The following is a 23,797-nucleotide window of genomic DNA, read 5'->3' on the forward strand; positions in this document are numbered from 1 at the left end:
CCTTTATATGGTCACAGAACAACCCCTCAGTGACTTCTAATATCCTTATCATTTACAGTAGGGGGTACATTATCCCTTATAATACACGAGTGATACTCAGAGTTCCCTGTATAAGTCAGCCTGCAGCCTTGTGCCTTTATATGGTCACAGAACAACCCCTCAGTGACTTCTAATATCCTTATCATTTACAGTAGGGGGTACATTATCCCTTATAATACGAGTGATATTCAGAGTTAGCAGCAGAACTATACACACACACACAGACGAAAAATTGAGATATTGTGTAAATATATTTATTTTTAGCCTGCTCTGTGCAAAAGTGCCTCTCGGTTATGATCCAGCTGACCAACAGTGAGTGTAGGATTATTTATTTAAAGTCTAGCACAGTTAGAAAATAGCGTGACAGAGGTCCGGTCATTCTGGAACAGTTCCTATGGCTGCCAGCGCAGTAGTTATTGCATGGTAGGAGGCCAGAGAAGCAGCAGGATGAGGGAGTTGCGGGCAAATAAGAACTAAATGACATTAAGCAGCTTATAAAAGACTCAGGGGTAGGGCACTATGCAATAAAGAAACCATCCACTGCCATTGTATAACCATTGTATAACCATTGTATAACCATACACCATTGTTAGATATCCAGCCGGCCAGAACGTTAAAGGGTTGTTCAACTTTGAGTTAACTTTCAGTACTATGTAGAGAATCATATTCCGAGACAATTTACAATTGGTTATCATTTTGTATTTTTTGTGGTTTTTGACTTATTTAGCTTTTTATTCAGCAGCTCTCCAGTTTGCAATTTCAGCCATCTGGTTGCTGGGGTCCAATTTACCCTAGCAACCATGCATTGATTTGAATAAGAGACTGGAATATGAATAGGAGAGGCCTGAATAGAAAGATGAATAATAAAGTAGCAATAACAATAAATATTTAGCCTTACAGAGCATTTGTTTTTTAGATGGGGTCAGTGACCCACATTTTAAAGCTGGAAAGAGTCAGAAAAAAAGGCAAATCATTAAAATACTATACACAATAAATAATGACGACAAATAAAAAGTTGCTAAAAGTGAACTTAAAGGTGAACCTCCCCTTTAACACCCAGAACCATTTTGGATTGCGGGTGTTGTAGTCGTGGCTGGCACATCTTTGTTCCAGAAAATGACAAAATTACAAACACTCCAATAAATAAATAAAGTGGGGGGTTATAAAAAAAACAAAAAACACTGTGTTTGTGTAGCGTAATATAAAATGGCTCCGCCCCTCTGATCACAGACAGTAATACTGACACGGGAAATTATAAGTGAGGAGACTCTAACAGAGAGTTGTTGCTGCTCTAACACCAGGATCTAGCACAATAATATGAAAATATACATACATATACATTTCTGTAACAGCAAATAAGTGATGACATGCCTTTAAAGCAAATAACTTTACAATGTGACATATATTTAAAGGGATGGGGGGGAATCTTTCACTGTGACCTTGAGACGTCATGAGTGCAACATCATTAGACATAAGCAATCAGTATGGCAGCACGGTGTGCAATATTCACTTTCACCACTTCCGTATGATAAAAACAAACGAGAAAAGAGGCACGGCCCTTTCCTTTAACCAGTCGGTCGCAGAAGGAATGACGTTTGCATCTGACTTGCTAATCCTCGGACGCTCCCAGCAGCCCCCCTTTTCTTTGTGGCGAGACTTGGGGGGCATAGAGACGTCTCTACCCGCTGCAGGGGGTGAACGATCGCTCGCTGTATCCTTCAGGATGGTTCAGATATTGATTCCTTTAATGAGGGAGCTTTCTAAGGTGATGTTAAACTCCTGTAGTGTTTGCAACACTCGGATTAGAGAGTTCACCAGCGTGTGGTCCTTGATTAGCGCCGTCTCCTCGTACATTTGTGCTATAATGGGGCAATCGGCCAGCAGTGCAATCCAGTGGTGCAAATGGTGGTCCCTAAGCAGAAAAAAAAAAAAAAATATTTTAAAACAGAAGACCAATTTTTTTTTACCTTGAGCCACGTTCAGATGTAAAAAGAGCAGGGGAGCAACACAAGCATGAAAAAATGTTCCTGGGCGGTGATTGGCCATTCGGTAGCCCCTATGTGGACTGGAGGCTGGCACTTAGCAACGGAAGCACCAGACTAGGGTCTATGTTCACTCATGGGTGCTAATTTAACCCCCCAGTGAATAGCACTTTACTTGTACTTTAAAGGAGTTATATTGTGCGAAAAACAAGAATGTGCCCGTGCATTGTACTTGTTTAAATATAGAGGGATAGTGCAGAAAAAAGAAGTGTTTCAGGTTGATTTATTGAGAATTTCTGTAAAAACCCTGCTGGTCCCACCTATCTGTTCCGCTTCCTGCTGCCTCCTTTCCCAGGCTGTGTAGGGGAGCTGCACTGTAGGATAGGAACCAATCAGCAGCTAGGCTGACCTGATAGGGAACTGAAGACTGCAGGGCTGTGATTGGTTGCCCCCCTCCTACTGTGCTTATGGCAGGGAACATTAGGACACGCCTACACCTCATTTGAAACACGGACAGGGACCAGAGTAGAGCTATAGGGAGTTTCATAAAGGCACCTTTTTTGAAGATAATATTATTTTTTAGCCCAAAGTAAAACCAGCACCATATAGTATATAATATTGTCAAAAAAATTAGGGTTTTTTCATAGGGAAGCACCGAATCCAGTATTCAGTTTGGTATTTGGCCTTTTTCAGCAGAATTTGGCCGCATCCTCGTGCTTGGCTCAACCGAATCCTTAAAATCATGTGACTTTTTGTCACAAAACAAGTTGCGCATGCGGCTCTCTTTTTCCCTCCTTTTTCCAGATTCGGTTTGGTATTCAGCCAAATCTTTCACAAAAGTATTTGGCAGAATCCAAAATAGTGGATTCGGTGCATCCCTAGTTTTTATCCTATATTTCTCCTTTAAATGACATGTAAACCTCCCCCCACACAAAAATTGATCAGTCTCTTTGAAATCTTTAGATAACTTCCACTTTGGTGGTTAAAGATTTAACAGTAAGTCTGTAGCAGCCCCTTAATCACTTAGAATTCCTTCTCCTCCTCTAACCCACACTGCCCCCTCCCTCAGGAATTTTCTTTGGCTGCTGGCTCATGAGCATGCTCAGTTCTTCTCAGCTCAGTTTACTAAACATACCTTCCAGTCTATCAGCCAATGAAGAGATAGCATTGCTGGTTCCCATAGAAACAATAGCTGTCTGATCCTATTTTTTTCTCCTAACCACCTCTTCTGAGCTTAGCTTAACCATTACAATGCTCAACCCCTGCAGAACGTTTTATCAAAGTATGTTGTGCCTGTATAACCTGCATTCTGCATTGCATGGACTTTACAGCATACTTGTCTCAATGTTACCGATGATGTGTCAGAGGGAAAATGGCTGCCGGTGAAAGCCGCTATTTGTTTTAGGGAAATATGATGGCGCTGGCAAATAGAGGGGGTATATGCAGTACAAATGATGTGGCTTGGGTGGGGAAGATATGAGCAACTAATACACATGGTCGGAAAATGTAGCCTTTACATGTCCTTCAAGTCCAGCATGGCCAGTAAAAGGCCAACCCTCTGTCTGACTAAAGGTCTGTTTTCAATTCACACTGCAAGGAAACAAGCAGAATATGATGTTACTACAGCTAGTATATTTTCAGTACTGCAGGGTGCCAAAACTACACCAACTTCATACGTGCAGGATAAGAGTAGGTTTCCTAATGGGACTGAAGGTGAAAATATATGGAATTGAAGGTGCCTGTGGGAAATTGTACCAATATACAGGGATTTAATTGTGGCCACTTACCGGGCTCCTAAGCAAACAAACATCTGAAACTTGCCATCTTTTCCAATATTTCTCGGGTTGTTGTTAATGGCGTTAATAAAGCAGGAAAAATTCCGGGCCCGTTTCTGCCAATCCTCTTCTGGCACCAATTCATTCACATCAGGACTATCATAATACGCTTGTGCTTTTTCTGCAGGGGTGAAATAAGGGATATAATATATATATATATATATATATATATGCTGAATCTTGAATGCAACTGCGGAGTCTTATCCCCATTCCTGTCTAAAGGCGGCTCATGGACAAGTCCAGATGCTGCCACTTGATATTAGGCAGAAGCATTATTCCCAGATTTGTCTCCTTACCTAAGAAGTCCCAGATGAAGATGCTTTTGAAGAGCCGAGGGGATCGGATTCCGTGCTGGAAAACTTGTTCAAGGGCAGAGACCAGTCCGTTCTCCCCGCACAGTAATAATGTTAAACTGCCTCTCTGGAAGGTAAACAGATTTCTGAAGAGGGCGATATAGTCCGGTACTCATTCTAACTATTAAAGGCACAAGAGTGATTAGCCCTAATTAAGCCTTATTCACCATAAAGAATTATGTGTTTATGTGTCTAGACTGAAAAAGATAGTAGCCAACAATTATACCCCAGTAGCACAGGAGAGTAGGAAGGCATCATATACAAGCCTCTATGTGATTCTCACAAGAAAGTAGGAAGCCACCTAATAAATCACTTACTGGCAGGAGAGAATCGGAAGCCACCTTAATAAATCACTGACTGGCAAGAGAGAGTTGGAAGCCACCTTAATAAATCACTGATTGGCAGGAGAGAGTCAGAAGCCACCCAATAAATTACTGATTGGCAGGAGAGAGTCGGAAGCCACCTTAATAAATGACTGATTGGCAGGAGAGAATCAGAAGCCACCCAATAAATTACTGATTGGCAGGAGAGAGTTGGAAGCAACCTTAATAAATCACGGATTGGCAGGAGAGAGTCGGAAGCCAAATAATAAATCACGGATTGGCAGGAGAGAGTCGGAAGCCAAATAATAAATCACTGATTGGCAGGAGAGAGTCGGAAGCCAAATAATAAATCACTGATTGGCAGGAGAGAATCAGAAGCAACCTTAATAAATCACTGATTGGCAGGAAAGAGTCGGAAGCAACCTTAATAAATCACGGATTGGCAGGAGAGAGTCGGAAGCAACCTTAATAAATTCACTGATTTGCAGGAGAGAGTCGGAAGCAACCTTAATAAATCACGGATTGGCAGGAGAGAGTCGGAAGCCAAATAATAAATCACTGATTGGCAGGAGAGAATTAGAAGCCACCCAATAAATCACTAATTGGCAGGAGAGAGTAGGAAGCAACCTTAATAAATCACGGATTGGCAGGAGAGAGTCGGAAGCAACCTTAATAAATTCACTGATTTGCAGGAGAGAGTCGGAAGCAACCTTAATAAATCACGGATTGGCAGGAGAGAGTCGGAAGCCAAATAATAAATCACTGATTGGCAGGAGAGAATTAGAAGCCACCCAATAAATCACTGATTGGCAGGAGAGAGTAGGAAGCAACCTTAATAAATCACGGATTGGCAGGAGAGAGTCGGAAGCCACCCAATAAATTACTGATTGGCAGGAGAGAGTCAGAAGCCACCTTAATAAATCACTGATTGGCAGGAGAGAGTCGGAAGCCACCCAATAATTCTTCCTCTGTTATTGGCACAGAAGAATTGGAAACCACCAAGCCAGCACCTCTGTGATTGGCACAGAATACTACGAATGCCAACCAACGTTGTTCTTACTTTAGCATGGGGGTCCGTGTTGCCATGGATTGGACGCATATCTTATGTTACCCCAGGGTCTAAACGTACTTATCTACAGACAACAGAATATTATGCACAGGCAGAGTTATTATTCACGTAAATCACTTGTCTAATCGGTCTGCGCTAGATTCTGGAATATTACAAGGCAGCCACGTAATTAACGCTCATATGGAAGTATCCATTCAAAGTAAAATTGCAGAGAAACAATCCATGGATAAACATGGTGCCACTAAGGGGGCTGCTTTACAAACTGGAGTATGGGAGCCCGTGACTGCTCCTTACTTTCTCCACTAGTACTAACCTTGGTCGTTATCATGTAACTCATGCTAAGAGCACATATTGGCACTGGAATATACATCGTGGGTACATTTGGTAGCCCAGAAAGCACTCAGCTTGCACTGGCCACCAGGTACATATGGAAGACCTTTGATGCCCAACTTACTATGTCTCCAATATCCGAAGAAATGTAGAGCAATGGAATAAACAGCTTCAAGGCAGTACTTTCAAACTGCAAATTTTCTTTTATTTTAGCACTACATGTTTCGGGTAAAGACCCTTTATCGAGTGTCTCCATTATGTTTCCAATATCCCCACCTCACTCTAATTAAAGTGTTTAGGACTCCTGAGCATAGAACCCAACTTTTACCTCTTTCTCCGGTTTATGGAAATGTTTCACAATGCCGTTCACTGCTTCTCCAATAGCCTCCTGGATCTGACCCGTATTTAATTCTACAAAGAGAAGGAAATCTCATTAACCCTAATGTTGGCAAAATACACTGAGTTTACCGACCTTAAACAGGCAATGGGAAAACAGAGTGGTAGGAAGAATAAAAGAAGAGAAGTTAAAGAATTAGACAAAAAGGAGTGAAAGAGAGAAGTACAGAATTTAGACAGGGATGGGGCTATATCTATATATATATATAAATAAATAACACTAATTCCTGCATACTTGGTCGGCTGTTGGGGGATATAGCCACAAGCCTCCTGATCATGCTGGGGGAGTGCTGCAGGGGAGGGGTCTGGCACGGCTTCTCGTCAGTGTCTTTACTTGACGTAAGCAGATCTCCAACCAGCACACGCTCCAGGCTGCCATCATCCATCCCTTTCCCTAGCCAGCGTCCACAGGGGAACCTAGAAACATAAGCAGTGTTACCAGCTACTGATTAATGAACGTGTGTGTGTGTAGCTGCCATATTATTTCCCTTAGACAGTACATTATGAGGGTATAGCTTATTGTGTGCCCAGAACATTCCTTTTCTGTATATTTGTATTTATACATATGGGAGGAGGTGCCATATTGATTCCCTTAGACAGTACAGTATGAGGGTATAGCTTATTGTGTGCCCAGAACATTCCTTCTCTGTATATTTGTATTTATACATATGGGAGGAGGAGGTGCCATATTGATTCCCTTAGACAGTACAGTATGAGGGTATAGCTTATTGTGTGCCCAGAACATTCCTTCTCTGTATATTTGTATTTATACATATAGGAGGAGGAGGTGCCATATTGATTCCCTTAGATAGTACAGTATGAGGGTATAGCTTATTGTGTGCCCAGAACATTCCTTCTCTGTATATTTGTATTTATACATATGGGAGGAGGAGGTGCCATATTGATTCCCTTAGACAGTACAGTATGAGGGTATAGCTTATTGTGTGCCCAGAACATTCCTTCTCTGTATATTTGTATTTATACATATGGGAGGAGGAGGTGCCATATTGATTCCCTTAGACAGTACAGTATGAGGGTATAGCTTATTGTGTGCCCAGAACATTCCTTCTCTGTATATTTGTATTTATACATATGGGAGGAGGAGGTGCGATATTGATTCCCTTAGATAGTACAGTATGAGGGTATAGCTTATTGTGTGCCCAGAACATTCCTTCTCTGTATATTTGTATTTATACATATGGGAGGAGGAGGTGCCATATTGATTCCCTTAGACAGTACAGTATGAGGGTATAGCTTATTGTGTGCCCAGAACATTCCTTCTCTGTATATTTGTATTTATACATATGGGAGGAGGTGCCATATTATTTCCCTTAGACAGTACAGTATGAGGGTATAGCTTATTGTGTGCCCAGAACATTCCTTCTCTGTATATTTGTATTTATACATATGGGAGGAGGAGGTGCCATATTGATTCCCTTAGACAGTACAGTATGAAGGTATAGCTTATTGTGTGCCCAGAACATTCCTTCTCTGTATATTTGTATTTATACATATGGGAGGAGGAGGTGTCATATTGATTCCCTTAGACAGTACAGTATGAGGGTATAGCTTATTGTGTGCCCAGAACATTCCTTCTCTGTATATTTGTATTTATACATATGGGAGGAGGTGCCATATTGATTCCCTTAGACAGTACAGTATGAGGGTATAGCTTATTGTGTGCCCAGAACATTCCTTCTCTGTATATTTGTATTTATACATATGGGAGGAGGAGGTGCCATATTGATTCCCTTAGACAGTACAGTATGAGGGTATAGCTTATTGTGTGCCCAGAACATTCCTTCTCTGTATATTTGTATTTATACATATGGGAGGAGGAGGTGCCATATTGATTCCCTTAGACAGTACAGTATGAGGGTATAGCTTATTGTGTGCCCAGAACATTCCTTCTCTGTATATTTGTATTTATACATATGGGAGGAGGTGCCATATTGATTCTCTTAGACAGTACAGTATGAGGGTATAGCTTATTGTGTGCCCAGAACATTCCTTCTCTGTATATTTGTATTTATACATATGGGAGGAGGAGGTGCCATATTGATTCCCTTAGACAGTACAGTATGAGGGTATAACTTATTGTGTGCCCAGAACATTCCTTCTCTGTATATTTGTATTTATACATATGGGAGGAGGAGGTGCCATATTGATTCCCTTAGACAGTACAGTATGAGGGTATAGCTTATTGTGTGCCCAGAACATTCCTTCTCTGTATATTTGTATTTATACATATGGGAGGAGGAGGTGCCATATTGATTCCCTTAGACAGTACAGTATGAGGGTATAGCTTATTGTGTGCCCAGAACATTCCTTCTCTGTATATTTGTATTTATACATATGGGAGGAGGGAGGTGCCATATTGATTCCCTTAGACAGTACAGTATGAGGGTATAGCTTATTGTGTGCCCAGAACATTCCTTCTCTGTATATTTGTATTTATACATATGGGAGGAGGAGGTGCCATATTGATTCCCTTAGACAGTACAGTATGAGGGTATAGCTTATTGTGTGCCCAGAACATTCCTTCTCTGTATATTTGTATTTATACATATGGGAGGAGGAGGTGCCATATTGATTCCCTTAGACAGTACAGTATGAGGGTATAGCTTATTGTGTGCCCAGAACATTCCTTCTCCTTCCATGCAAATGGATGGAAACTAAAAAGAGTAATGTACTGTAGCGTTTGGATAGATTCTCACTTGTAAGTGTGTCCAGTTATTTCATTCCGGACCATGACGTATTCCACCAGCCATTTGGCATACAGGCCAGAATTGTCGTGGCCTATCTGTACCGTTGTCAGCTTCCCAAGGTTCTGGCACTGGAAACATGAACACAAAAATAAAAAAAATCTCTGTAACAGGGGGTCACTACCTATAACATGGTGAAGGAGCTGATGCAGCTGGGAAAGGCTGTTTATTGCATCACTAGAGCACAATAGGGTCACTCGTCCATCATGGAGTCATTTGAACAGCTAAACCCAACATCACTACATTATAACAGGAGTAAGCCCCGGAAGGTGATCAGAATGGTATACAGAAGCGTTTCTGTATACCACAGCGCCCCTTAGTGGCCACTAAATGCTTTGCACAATGCAAATTAAACTAATTATACTGTATATCAGATGAGATAGTAATGGGCCTGATCATTAAAACCAACCATGTATAATAAGATATTAAAGTTTAAATAAAGGTGAGCCTTCCTGGGGGATCGGGCATGGCAGAAAAGGTCTAACAAACCTCATATGTCATCTCTAGAATATTCCTGGGGACCTGCAGTACACCAGTCTCCCCCAGCTCCCCTGATATACAGATCCATGGGTTGGCTGTGAACATGGACCCACCGAGCTTCTTGCTAGGGACAGTTAGGATGTGGTAGGGGATCACTAGAGAGAAGGGAAAAGAACAAATCATAACAGGTTCCAAAAGAATGAGAAAGCTTGAACGTTCTGTGGCCCCCAAGTACCAATCCAACAGGGCTTTGATAATCTGTAATTCCATCTAAAGGTTACAGACAAGATTATGGAGTATATTACTCAAATTCCAAATCAGGAATGAAACTATCCGATAAGTATCGATCGGCACCAATAATCAGGATAGGAATGATCAGTTATTCTGCCATCAACCATGATAATCCTAAAGACTAAGAAGCTACTCTATTACTCATGGTATTGCTCTAAGTAGTGTCCGTAGCTATTACTGTGCCAAATCTATGGGTAATAGAAAGAAAGCTGTGATGTGAGATCTGGATTTAAGTCAGGCACACATAAATAGTAATAAGCATAAGTAACACACACATCTAACCATCTCCCTTTAATCTCAGTAATTAATGACAAATAAATCAATTACGTTAATATAAGTAAGGCAGCTGGAGGGGAGACATGGTTCCACACATACAGGAAAAGCAATTGAACTTACGGATGGTTGTAAACACGTTGGTAAAGCAGAAATAATCCACAGCATTGAAGGAGAGCAAATGATAGAGGAACTGTTCCTTCTCATCGTCGCAGCGCAGGAAGGCGTAACGCTTGTACAGCTTTCTGGGGTAAACAAGGGAACCGGGGTATTGTTTTTATACTAATAACCAGCCGCACCCACAGATTACTCAGCACCCACCACTGAGTCTCACCTGGTGAGATCATGATCCAACAGCAGCTGCTTCAGGTGCCGGGATAGAAGTTTCTTTTCCATAGACAGCCTGACCCACGCTCGAGCCTTCCCTACATCCGTCTTGATTTCCCCGATGTTCTGAATATGCCTGGGAATGACATGGGATTTACTTAGTAACTACTCATCAGGCCCTTCCTCTTTCTGTATATGATGGGGCTTCACTCATGCAAAGAGGAATAGTTCTGTGACCATATAAAGGCACAAAGCTGCAGGTTAAGTTATACAGGGAACTCTGAGTATCACTCATGTATTATAAGGGATAATGTACCCCCTACTGTAAATGATAAGGATATTAGAAGTCACTGAGGGGTTGTTCTGTGACCATATAAAGGCACAAGACTGCAGGCTGAGTTATACAGGGAACTCTGAGTATTACTCATGTATTATAAGGGATAATGTACCCCCTACTGTAAATGATAAGGATATTAGAAGTCACTGAGGGGTTGTTCTGTGACCATATAAAGGCACAAGACTGCAGGCTGAGTTATACAGGGAACTCTGAGTATCACTCATGTATTATAAGGGATAATGTACCCCCTACTGTAAATGATAAGGATATTAGAAGTCACTGAGGGGTTGTTCTGTGACCATATAAAGGCACAAGGCTGCAGGCTGAGTTATACAGAGAACTCTGAGTATCACTCATGTATTATAAGGGATAATGTACCCCCTACTGTAAATGATAAGGATATTGGAAGTCACTGAGGGGTTGTTCTGTGACCATATAAAGGCACAAGGCTGCAGGCTGAGTTATACAGAGAACTCTGAGTATCACTCATGTATTATAAGGGATAATGTACCCCCTACTGTAAATGATAAGGATATTAGAAGTCACTGAGGGGTTGTTCTGTGACCATATAAAGGCACAAAGCTGCAGGTTAAGTTATACAGGGAACTCTGAGTATCACTCATGTATTATAAGGGATAATGTACCCCCTACTGTAAATGATAAGGATATTAGAAGTCACTGAGGGGTTGTTCTGTGACCATATAAAGGCACAAGACTGCAGGCTGAGTTATACAGGGAACTCTGAGTATCACTCATGTATTATAAGGGATAATGTACCCCCTACTGTAAATGATAAGGATATTAGAAGTCACTGAGGGGTTGTTCTGTGACCATATAAAGGCACAAGACTGCAGGCTGAGTTATACAGGGAACTCTGAGTATCACTCATGTATTATAAGGGATAATGTACCCCCTACTGTAAATGATAAGGATATTAGAAGTCACTGAGGGGTTGCTCTGTGACCATATAAAGGCACAAGGCTGCAGGCTGAGTTATACAGGGAACTCTGAGTATCACTCATGTATTATAAGGGATAATGTACCCCCTACTGTAAATGATAAGGATATTAGAAGTCACTGAGGGGTTGTTCTGTGACCATATAAAGACACAAGGCTGCAGGCTGAGTTATACAGGGAACTCTGAGTATCACTCATGTATTATAAGGGATAATGTACCCCCTACTGTAAATGATGAGGATATTAGAAGTCACTGAAGGGTTGTTCTGTGACCATATAAAGGCACAAGGCTGCAGGCTGAGTTATACAGGGAACTCTGAGTATCACTCATGTATTATAAGGGATAATGTACCCCCTACTGTAAATGATAAGGATATTAGAAGTCACTGAGGGGTTGTTCTGTGACCATATAAAGACACAAGGCTGCAGGCTGAGTTATACAGGGAACTCTGAGTATCACTCATGTATTATAAGGGATAATGTACCCCCTACTGTAAATGATAAGGATATTAGAAGTCACTGAAGGGTTGTTCTGTGACCATATAAAGGCACAAGGCTGCAGGCTGAGTTATACAGGGAACTCTGAGTATCACTCATGTATTATAAGGGATAATGTACCCCCTACTGTAAATGATAAGGATATTAGAAGTCACTGAGGGGTTGTTCTGTGACCATATAAAGACACAAGGCTGCAGGCTGAGTTATACAGGGAACTCTGAGTATCACTCATGTATTATAAGGGATAATGTACCCCCTACTGTAAATGATAAGGATATTAGAAGTCACTGAAGGGTTGTTCTGTGACCATATAAAGGCACAAGGCTGCAGGCTGAGTTATACAGGGAACTCTGAGTATCACTCATGTATTATAAGGGATAATGTACCCCCTACTGTAAATGATAAGGATATTAGAAGTCACTGAGGGGTTGTTCTGTGACCATATAAAGGCACAAGGCTGCAGGCTGAGTTATACAGGGAACTCTGAGTATCACTCATGTATTATAAGGGATAATGTACCCCCTACTGTAAATGATAAGGATATTAGAAGTCACTGAGGGGTTGTTCTGTGACCATATAAAGGCACAAGGCTGCAGGCTGAGTTATACAAGATGCATGCAGGGCCAGATCCCCATCCCAGAAACATGAGTCGGACTCACCTCATATCCTGTACAAGTGAGATCTTTAGAGGGTACATGACGGGGAAAGGATCAGACTTCCTTCTTTCACAGTCCAGTACCACATCTAAAATGGAAGATACTGGTTATTTAATGATAACTGAACCACAAAATTCCAGCAACATTCTTTTGCACCACTGCCATTACTGATATTAACAATAATACCCGTGTATAGTTAGACATGGTTCCTTCCCTACCTTCAGGCCTGGACTGTGTATTGTAAAAGATGCCAGAGACAGTCACTGTGTGTTGGGCCTATAGAGAACTGTTTGGGCTACACGTACTTGTAGTGGCAGGACCCATTTCGAATTTCAGCCTGAACTACCCTAGATTTTTCTACCAAGTAGAATGAACAATGTGCAATTGCCTGGATTTACTAAGCAATAACTTCCCAATCATGACTATTAACCCTTAGGATTCGTTCTAGTCAAGCAAGAGAGCCAGTGCAAAATGTTATTGGTCACACTATACAATGCCTTGAATTACTTTTTATTGGGAAAATCACCTGATCCACAGAGACTGCCCCCAATAACTCTTCTCCTGTTCTCCTGGTAATGCAGTAAGTGGGACCACAAGGCTGACTTCCCCTGAGATTCAAACACAGGAAAGGGTTAGAGACGCCAACAGGAAGAGCCTGTGCAGTGTCAGCACAACAAGACTGTATGTACCTGCTTCACTTGCAGACCGTGGCTCCAGATTCTCTCCAGCAGGTCACACAGACTTGCGATCAGAGCGTTCTCCTCTACCCCTGTAATGCTCACTTCTCCATGGCCCAGCTCTACCGCTTCTCTTCCCATCTTCTCCACCAGCATTCTCTTTGTCTGCAATATTCGTACATACTGTCTAAGGCAATATTCACCCATCTCTATTGCACGCATTCTTTTCAGATGCTGCTGAACTACAACTCCCACAACCATCTACTGCCTGCTCTAACATCAAGAGGCACGTTTCTGATTGGCTCTGCAGAAGTGAATGCCAGTTACAGTTCCTATAGAAGGTGCGTAAATATCAATGATCAACAAGAGCCAAAGAAACAGAGTTAATAATTAGGTTTTGCCTTTTCTTTTTATTGAACATTAATAGAATATTGTTTTATTTTCACCCTTATTCCCACTCCCTGGAATTAAGTCTTAAAAAGACCATACAAGTCTAGTATAGTCTGGGGACTTCTTGACAGAATTTGCAGCTTTAAAGGAGAACTAAAGCCTAACTAAAGAAGTAGGTAGAAATGTTGTACATGATGTTTTGTGCTTCTGTACCAGCCCAAGGCAACCACAGCCCTTTAGCAGTAAAGATCTGTGTCTCCAAAGATGCCCCAGTAGCTCCCCATCTTCTTTTCTGCTGATTCACATGCTCTGTGCTGCTGTCACTTACTGAGCTTAGGGAGCCACTCACAATATACAGTACACATAGAATAGAAATGTCACAATATAAGGCTGATTAGTAATTAATAGACATAATTACTACATGGCAGCACAGAAACCAGTGCAATTAGCATCAGAATTGAATAATCAGCAAACCTGTAGCATCAGCTTATATTACAGCCAGGGAAGCTCATTTTCTGCTGGATAATTAGTGACGAGCCCTAAGCTTAGCTTCTCAACAGCCAATCAGAGCCCACTGAGCATGTGAATGTCACAGACACTTTCCAAGATGGTGACCCCCTGTGACAAGTTTGAAGTCCTGGATCATTGCTGCTATTGACAAGCTCAAACTTTAGCCTTGTGCAATAAGTTCAGTATATAAAATAAGGCATTTTTAGCAATATTAATTTTTAGGCCTTAGTTCTACTTTAAGGTTCAGCCAGATATTGGAAAATCCCATTGGGCAAGGACTGAATCAAGCCTATGGGTGGGCTCAGGCCCTGTAATATGATCATCAGCACAATTTAGCCCGGTACCCAGGTGCCGATAATCAGGGCAGCCATCGGGGGGACAGGGGGGAGAGTTGTAGGGGGCCCGAGGGTAAGGGGGGCCCGGCCACGCCGCACTTTCTTGATTAGCCGGGCCCCCCTGCTTTCTGAGAGCCGAGGACTTCGGGAAGTCAGGGCGGAGCACAAGGGGAGGAATCTTCTGTCCATTACTTCACCTTATTGGTCACTGAGTTTAAGTCCCGGTTGAGCTGCTCAGGGATTGGATAGCTGAGGTTTGAACTTCTCCTCCAGCTCATCCAATCACCGTGCAGCTTTACCAGGACTTGAAATTCTGTGACCAATAAGGAAAGAAAATGGTGTCACTGGAAGAAGATGCAGCCACCTGTGCTCCCCTCCTCCCTTCTGTAGTTGGCAGCTCACTGACAGCAGGTGGGCCACACTAATGAAATAAGTTTAACATGGCAGGCCCCCCCTAAAGGTAACCCTTCGTGGTCCCTGTTGTGTGGTGAGGCCCTGGGCACCATTTTTTTTTAAACTTCTGGGGGGGGGGGGCAAGTTTTTTCACATGGACTTTTAAGGGGGGCCCTGGCCACCAATTTTCTTATAACGTGGGGGGTGGGGCCAGGCCACCAATTTTTTTCCCCATGTGGGGTCCTAGCCACCAATATTTTTTAATGGGGGGCCCTGACCAGAAATGGTTTTTAATGGGGGGCCCCTAACCACAACATTTTTTCAATGGGGGGGGCCCTGACCAATATTTTTTTATTTTTTTTTATTAACATGTGGGAACCATAGCCACCAATGGGTATTTTTTGTGTGTGTGGTGGGGGGGTGGACCTGTGGGGTGGGGAGGGCAGACCTGTAGGCGGGGCTTGGGGTGGGCGCAGCCCAGGGGGCCCAGGAAATTTTTTCATATGGGGCCCTGCGATTTCTGATGGTGGCCCTGCCGATAATCTATATTATAATCTGACAGCGCATAATGGAGCACAAGAGCCAATGCAGAGGTCCAGTCCAAAAAAAGCAACAGCAATCGCACTGCACCTTGTTCCGACATTCCTTCAGCAGCCCTTCCACAAACTTCCAGTTGGTCTGAGCAATCACAGAGGGCGACAGGTTGGACAGTTTGGGTTGCCGGATGCCGGTGCTCATATTTCGTGCTTCCTGAATGTATTTCTGTGGATTAAAAAAAAAAACCTATCGATTTTTTTTGGCACGGCACAAGATACCTATAAACCTGACACAGACAAAAGCCCGTGGCTAGTTCACAACGTGGGCAATTTGCATCAGCGAGACAGAGCCGTGTCATGTGATTTAGCTGCAATGCCAGGAGAAGTCTAAAGCAATGGACCCACAAGCTGCCGAGGGAATCCGAGACTGGCAGACATTTAAGTCGAGATGAAGCAGCAGGTGAATGGAGTAAAAACACATTACCGTCTCACGTGGATTCAGAGTGAAGCCCTCTGACAGGCAAGTGAGGTTATTAAAATAGAGCCGATGATTTTCTGCCTGGGGAATACACCGACACTCTCATAACTGTTGTGACTTACAGGAGACATTTACTGTTTAATATGAATAAGGAATTCAATCAGGAGCAAAGTACCAAGTAGCGAGATAAAAGTCAACATCAGATTCCTATACACAGTATCATTGAATAAGTACGTGATCTAAACGTTCTGTATCCAGAGGAACCGATAGAACTTTACTGAAAGTCCCTCTCCATGGGACTGAGCCATTCACACACAGAACTATAACTCTCCTTACCTCTCTCTGGTCATTGTCCAGCCTAAGGTGCTCCGTGTGCTGCTTCTGTCTGTCCTTCCTCCTCCACTGTGCCGGTGCATTCCTCTTGGTCCACCTGCAGAAATATTCCAAACGGGACAGTGAGGGAATGTCATGAACAATAATAACAGCACGAGAGGCAGTAGTGGGAGAATCCACAGATGAGAGAGGCCAGGCACCTTCAAAAGCCACTGAAGCTAATTCAAAATACAGGTATGGGACCTGTTATCCGGAATGCTCGGGACCTGGGGTGTTTTGGATAATGGATCTTTCCATAATTTGGATCTTCATACCTTAAAACGCATCAGTTAATAGTACTGCTTCAGCAGAATTCTGCACTGAAATCAGTTTTTCAAAAGAGCACACATTTTTTTTTATATTTAATTTTGAAATCTGACATGGGGCTAGACATATTGTCAGTTTCCCAGCTGCCCCCAGTCATGTGACTGCAAGTTGAAGCGATATCACTCCCTGACCAGCAGCCTTACAACTAGGGATGCACTGAATCCAGGATTCGGTTCAGATTTGGCCGAATCCTTCTGCCCGGCCGAACCAAAATCCTAATTTGCATTTGCAAATTAGGAGCGGGAAGGGAAATTGCGTGACTTGGTCACAAAACAAGGAAGCAAAAAATGTTTCCCCTTCCCGCCCCTAATTTGCATATGCAAATTTGGATTTGGATCCGGTTTGGTATTCGGCCGAATCTTTCGCGAAGGATTCGGCCGAATTCAAAAATTGGGTTCCGTGCATCCCTACTAACAACAGAACAATGGGAAGGTAACCAGATAGCAGCTCCCTAACACAAGATAACAGCTGCCTGGTAGATCTAAGAACAACACTCAATAGTAAAATCCAGGTCCCACTGAGACACATTCAGTTACATTGAGTAGGAGAAACAACAGCCTGCCAGAAAGCAGTTCCATCTTAAAGATCTGGCTCTTTCTGAAATCACATGACCAGGCAAAATGAGCTGAGATGCACCTACACACCAATATTACAACTAAATACACTTGCTGCTTCAGGAATGACATTTTATATTGTACAGTGAATTATTTGCAGTGTAAACTGTGTCATTTAGAAATAAAAACAACATCATAAAAATCATGACAGAATCCCTGTAAGTCTACTAGAAAATCCATTTAAACCCAATAGGCTGTTTTTGCTTCCAATAAGGATTAATTATATCTTAGTTGGGATCAAGTACAAGCTACAGGTATGGGACCTGTTATCCAGAATGCTTGGGACCTGGGGTCTTCCGGATAATGGATCTTTCCATAATTTGAATCTCCATACCTTAATTCTACTAGAAAATCATGTAAACAGTAAATAAACCCAATAGGCTGGTTTTGCTTCCAATAAGGATTAATTATATCTTAGTTGGGATCAAGTACAAGCGACTGTTTTATTATTACACAGAAAAGGGGAATGATTTTTTACAATTTGGATTATTTCAATAAAATGGAGTCAATGGGAGATTTCGGATTTTTGGGGCTTTCTGGATAACAGGTTTCTGGATAACGGATCCCATACCTGTACCACAATTATGGCAAGGGCTTATGGTGCAACGCCAGTAGGGGGCAGTAGTAGGAGACCTGCACATCCAGCAAATGTCAAATGCATTACTGTCAGTCATGTGCTTCTCATTGCTAGTAAATGGGTTTGTAGAGGGTTATTTTCTAAGTTTTTTATTTGTATTTGGGGAAAGGAGGGGATGTCTCACTTGTTTGTGGCTGGTCCTGTGGAAAGGACGTCTGACTGAAGTTTGGGGAAGAATCCAGGCTCGTACTTCCCTTGGCCGATCTTCATATCCAACAGATGAGGGTGGATTGCCGTGTGATCTATTTTGGACAGTCGCTGCTCTATGGCTTTTACTGCACAATAGGAAAAAGGAAACCAATGTGAATATTTAGGAGCAATTGCATCTTTCTAGCACAAAACACCAAGGGGCAGATTTATTAAGGGTCAAAAAATAAATTTGAAGTCCAATTCACACATTCGAATTTTAATCCCCCAATTCGAATATAAATTCAAATGTGAGATTTATCACAACTCGATCATGGAAACAGTTTATTCAAATTTTCGCCACCTAAAACCTGCCCAGACAGCTGGAAAACTCAATTCCAATTTAATTAAAATTTCGGGTCAGGACTATTCGATCAAATATTAGACGTTCAAATTGTTTCTTAAATAACCTCCCATTCAAGTTGTGGGTATATACAAATTTATTAGAGTTAAAAAAAAAATCACATATATTTGAAATTCGACCTTTGATAAATCTGTCCACTAATGTTTTCATCAATTTTCTGCTTTTGGGTTTTGCTTTGTTTTTTTGGGTTTTAAACGCAATTTCTTTTGTTTTGTGTCTATTGGTCCAATCACAATCCGCAGTGTGCTACAAAGTCATTGTTTCTGCGTTTCTGTTTTCTATTTATGGATCCCTAGGGCTATTGCTAGTTGGTAACACTGTTGGTCAGCACTGGTAACATTATTAGTAAGTGACGACTTTTGCCATTATCCCTACCAGCTTCTTCGATAGCGGTGCACTTCTGATACATGGACGTGCGGAGAGTCGGGGTCCTGACGTTTAGCTGATGGATTTTATCCAGTCGCGATTCAAATACCCGTAAAATTGGATCCTTGTCATCATCGTCGTGGCACAGGATTTTATTGTCAACGAAGGAGGCGAACATCTGCGTCTCCAGGAATCGGGAGAGAAACGGAAGGTAGGGTTCTGGCTGGTCAGACAGAAAAGAGGCCTGGGCGACGAGAGAAGAATATTACTGCTTTGATGTATATTTATTCTCTGTATATTTGTATTTATACATATGGGAGGAGGAGGTGCCATATTGATTCCCTTAGACAGTACAGTATGAGGGTATAGCTTATTGTGTGCCCAGAACATTCCTTCTCTGTATATTTGTATTTATACATATGGGAGGAGGAGGTGCCATATTGATTCCCTTAGACAGTACAGTATGAGGGTATAGCTTATTGTGTGCCCAGAACATTCCTTCTCTGTATATTTGTATTTATACATATGGGAGGAGGAGGTGCCATATTGATTCCCTTAGACAGTACAGTATGAGGGTATAGCTTATTGTGTGCCCAGAACATTCCTTCTCTGTATATTTGTATTTATACATATGGGAGGAGGAGGTGCCATATTGATTCCCTTAGACAGTACAGTATGAGGGTATAGCTTATTGTGTGCCCAGAACATTCCTTCTCTGTATATTTGTATTTATACATATGGGAGGAGGAGGTGCCATATTGATTCCCTTAGACAGTACAGTATGAGGGTATAGCTTATTGTGTGCCCAGAACATTCCTTCTCTGTATATTTGTATTTATACATATGGGAGGAGGAGGTGCCATATTGATTCCCTTAGACAGTACAGTATGAGGGTATAGCTTATTGTGTGCCCAGAACATTCCTTCTCTGTATATTTGTATTTATACATATGGGAGGAGGAGGTGCCATATTATTTCCCTTAGACAGTACAGTATGAGGGTATAGCTTATTGTGTGCCCAGAACATTCCTTTTCTGTATATTTGTATTTATACATATGGGAGGAGGAGGTGCCATATTGATTCCCTTAGACAGTACAGTATGAGGGTATAGCTTATTGTGTGCCCAGAACATTCCTTCTCTGTATATTTGTATTTATACATATGGGAGGAGGAGGTGCCATATTGATTCCCTTAGACAGTACAGTATGAGGGTATAGCTTATTGTGTGCCCAGAACATTCCTTCTCTGTATATTTGTATTTATACATATGGGAGGAGGAGGTGCCATATTGATTTCCTTAGACAGTACAGTATGAGGGTATAGCTTATTGTGTGCCCAGAACATTCCTTCTCTGTATATTTGTATTTATACATATGGGAGGAGGAGGGGCCATATTGATTCCCTTAGACAGTACAGTATGAGGGTATAGCTTATTGTGTGCCCAGAACATTCCTTCTCTGTATATTTGTATTTATACATATGGGAGGAGGGAGGTGCCATATTGATTCCCTTAGACAGTACAGTATGAGGGTATAGCTTATTGTGTGCCCAGAACATTCCTTCTCTGTATATTTGTATTTATACATATGGGAGGAGGGAGGTGCCATATTGATTGCCTTAGATATGTTTACTATTGCTTACTCGTTATTGATCTATAATTGTATATCTTGTGTCTATATACTCTACACCTAACGGTACAATTTGTCAGAATAATGCCCTGGGCACACAGATTAGCGTTGGTATATAATATATAGAAAGTCGAGACCTACTTTATCAAAATTCTGCATTTGCTCCCTGTTAGTGAACCAGGATTCCTTGTCTTGGCTGGGCTGAATCACAAACACCTCGTAATCCGCAAACATCTGAGTGAAGCGGTTGGCAAAGACTTCCCGGACCTGGATGTTGAGTTGGTGCATTCGGAGCTCCTCTTCATCACAGTGAGCTCTGCTGTCCTTCTTGCTGCTGGACTCCTCCTGGACCTCCACCTGCTACAGGTAATGGGGGGACATCATTAGAATTAAAATGTTATCTGGTGCCACAATGTATATCATTGAAGAAACCTAGTTTTGCTTTAATATTTTTACTTTATAATTGCATCAGGGGGGGCGAGTGTATTCCCTGGTACTCATGACTGTCGCTGCGTTCTTACTGGTAAAACAGCAGTCATGTCTTGCTTTATGGCAGGGTTCTTAGATATACACTCAGGTCACAGCTGCACTCTCATAAGGAACATTAAGATTATTAAAGGGATACTGTCATGGGAAAAAAAATTTTTTTCTAAATGAATCAGTTAATAGTGCTGCTCCAGCAGATTTCAGCACTGAAATCCATTTCTCAAAAGATCAAACAGATTTTTTTATATTCAATTTTGAAATCTGACATGGGGCTAGACATATTGTCAATTTCTCAGCTGCCCCAAGTCATGTGACTTGTGCTCTGATAAACTTCAGTCACTCTTTACTGCTGTACTGCAAGTTGGAGTGATATCACCCCCCCCCTTCCCACCCCCAGCAGCCAAACAACAGAACAATGGGAAGGTAACCAGATAGCAGCTCCCTAACACAAGATAACAGCTGCCTGGTAGATCTAAGAACAACACTCAATAGTAAAATCCAGGTCCCACTGAGACACATTCAGTTACATTGAGAAGGAAAAACAGCAGCCTGCCAGAAAGCATTTCTCTCCTAAAGTGCTGGCACAAGTCACATGACTGGAGGCAGCTGGGAAACTGACAATATGTCTAGCCCCATGTCAGATTTCAAAATTGAATGTAAAAAAATCTGTTTGCTCTTTTGAGAAATGGATTTCAGTGCAGAATTCTGCTGGAGCAGCACTATTAACTGATGTGTTTTGAAAAAAACATGTTTTCCGATGACAGGATCCCTTTAATCTAAACCCATTCATGTGAGAAGACATAAGCAGAATGAACTCTTGTCTTTGATCTATGCCAGACAGGGGAAACCTAGAAACTTAGCATCTACAACATTGCTACTGTAGAACTTGTGATGCAGATGCTGTTGTTTCTGCGACACTGAAATAGTTAAACCTTGTATGTTGACAATGCACCCCATTGTTGGCCTAGGATATTAAAGTCAATAAAAGTCCATTTGTAGGTGAATTTCCCCTTTGTATAATATAATTATTCTTCAGAAATGGCCTCACCTTTTCCAAACTGACCCCCGTCCTCTTCACCAACGCCTGAAGCCTGGCCATAGTTTCGTTCTCTTTTAAAAGTTCATAAGAGTTTAATGGGGATCCGGCCAGGTTTCCGTTCCTCTTGTCGGACACAATGTCGGCGGACTTTAGGCTCTTTAGCTTGGAGATGCTCTCGCTGCAGTGCAGATTCCCTTCTGGAGGGATCCCGAAGGCCATTAGGATCTCGGATACTTCCTGTATAAATTCCAGCTTGTTGGGGAACTGCGGAAGATCTTCGGGCAGCTCGATAAAGTGGTTGTCTATGTCCACAAAACACAGGTTGGCCTAAAAGGGCACATTAAGTAAATTATTAAACTCCAACAAAGCTTAATATTTTTCTTCTGCTCAATTTCCCCCAAAGAAATAAAGAGAAGCTTGCCTGTAGACAGCCATCAAACGAACCAATACAAAACTAACATAATATAAAAGGTATTCCCTGTACTAAGCACAATTCAGCAGGAACAGTCCCCTAAATTTGCTCATAGTCTGTACAGAGAGATCCCATAAAACTATGTCAGCATAGGTATTCCCCTGTACTAAGCACAATTCAGCAGGAACGGTCCCCTAAGTTTGCTCATAGTCTGTACAGAGAGATCCCATAAAACTATGGCAGCATAGGTATTCCCTGTACTAAGCACAATTCAGCAGGAACAGTCCCTAAATTGGCTCATAGTCTGTACAGAGAGATCCCATAAAAATATGGCAGCATAGGTATTCCCCTGTACTAAGCACAATTCAGCAGGAACAGTCCCCTAAGTTTGCTCATAGTCTGTACAGAGAGATCCCATAAAACTATGGCAGCATAGGTATCCCCTGTACTAAGCACAATTCAGCAGGAACAGTCCCTAAGTTTGCTCATAGTCTGTACAGAGAGATCCCATAAAACTATGGCAGTATAGGTATTCCCTGTACTAAGCAGGAACAAGCCATAAGTGTTCATGGCCTATACAGAGGGATCCCATAAGGCTATACTAGGTGTACAGTATATAACACAGGGAGGGGATTAAGGAGCAGAGAGCAATAAGAAGACCAGGTTGCTCATGCTGTAGACCAGCACTAACCCAGAACATCTTAAATCAGCCCATTCAGCCACTTAGAACAAACTGTCTCTGTGGCGGCTGCAGAGAACAGACAAGGAATCATTGAAATGAGCAGAACAATCTGGTGATTATACAGATCTGCGTGAGTCACACGGTGCTCTCAGAATAGCCAACCAGAGAGACACTCCCAGGGGCACACAGTACATAAACACATCTATATTTCCCCTTATTGATCGGAACAGCCTCACTCAGTTAAAGGGGAAACACCCCAAAGCTCTTCATACACAGGAATATCAGCTGGCTTGGTGAGGCTGCCACATGATCAGCTCTTTGTTGGACCAAGGGTTAAACAAATCACTTCAAATTAACAATCATATCCCACACTGCTGGTTCTGACTTGTGAAACAATGTTTAAAAACAATGTAAAACACTGTGGCAAACCGTGGCTGGAGGTGAGCTGACTTCA

General features: G+C 42.1%; 1 protein-coding gene across 3 annotated transcripts in view; it reads right to left on the reverse strand.

Annotated features, from left to right (window-relative positions):
- Positions 1–277: 277 nt before the first annotated feature.
- The window catches only part of LOC108713446 (DENN domain-containing protein 5A), a 39,117-nt gene continuing 15,597 nt past the window's right edge, over positions 278–23,797 (reverse strand). For 2 of the 3 annotated variants that reach the window (XM_041589696.1, XM_041589695.1), the window contains 18 exons: positions 22,259–22,576; positions 20,866–21,084; positions 19,106–19,340; positions 18,305–18,455; positions 16,567–16,660; positions 15,847–15,978; positions 13,601–13,753; positions 13,438–13,519; positions 12,915–12,999; positions 10,471–10,599; positions 10,260–10,381; positions 9,582–9,727; positions 9,045–9,163; positions 6,563–6,744; positions 6,260–6,342; positions 4,153–4,276; positions 3,809–3,977; positions 278–1,951 (listed from right to left, as the gene is read on the reverse strand). In XM_041589696.1, coding sequence (XP_041445630.1) covers positions 1,768–1,951; positions 3,809–3,977; positions 4,153–4,276; positions 6,260–6,342; positions 6,563–6,744; positions 9,045–9,163; positions 9,582–9,727; positions 10,260–10,381; positions 10,471–10,599; positions 12,915–12,999; positions 13,438–13,519; positions 13,601–13,753; positions 15,847–15,978; positions 16,567–16,660; positions 18,305–18,455; positions 19,106–19,340; positions 20,866–21,084; positions 22,259–22,576 — 2,727 coding nt within the window. In that variant the 3' untranslated portion in view covers positions 278–1,767. Of the gene's footprint in view, positions 1,952–3,808; positions 3,978–4,152; positions 4,277–5,592; positions 5,666–6,259; positions 6,343–6,562; positions 6,745–9,044; positions 9,164–9,581; positions 9,728–10,259; positions 10,382–10,470; positions 10,600–12,914; positions 13,000–13,437; positions 13,520–13,600; positions 13,754–15,846; positions 15,979–16,566; positions 16,661–18,304; positions 18,456–19,105; positions 19,341–20,865; positions 21,085–22,258; positions 22,577–23,797 lie in introns of those variants that run through there. The other variant, XM_041589697.1, reaches the window with a different exon arrangement.

This window comes from Xenopus laevis, chromosome 4L, assembly GCF_017654675.1.
Source record: "Xenopus laevis strain J_2021 chromosome 4L, Xenopus_laevis_v10.1, whole genome shotgun sequence".
Lineage (NCBI taxonomy): Eukaryota > Metazoa > Chordata > Amphibia > Anura > Pipidae > Xenopus > Xenopus laevis.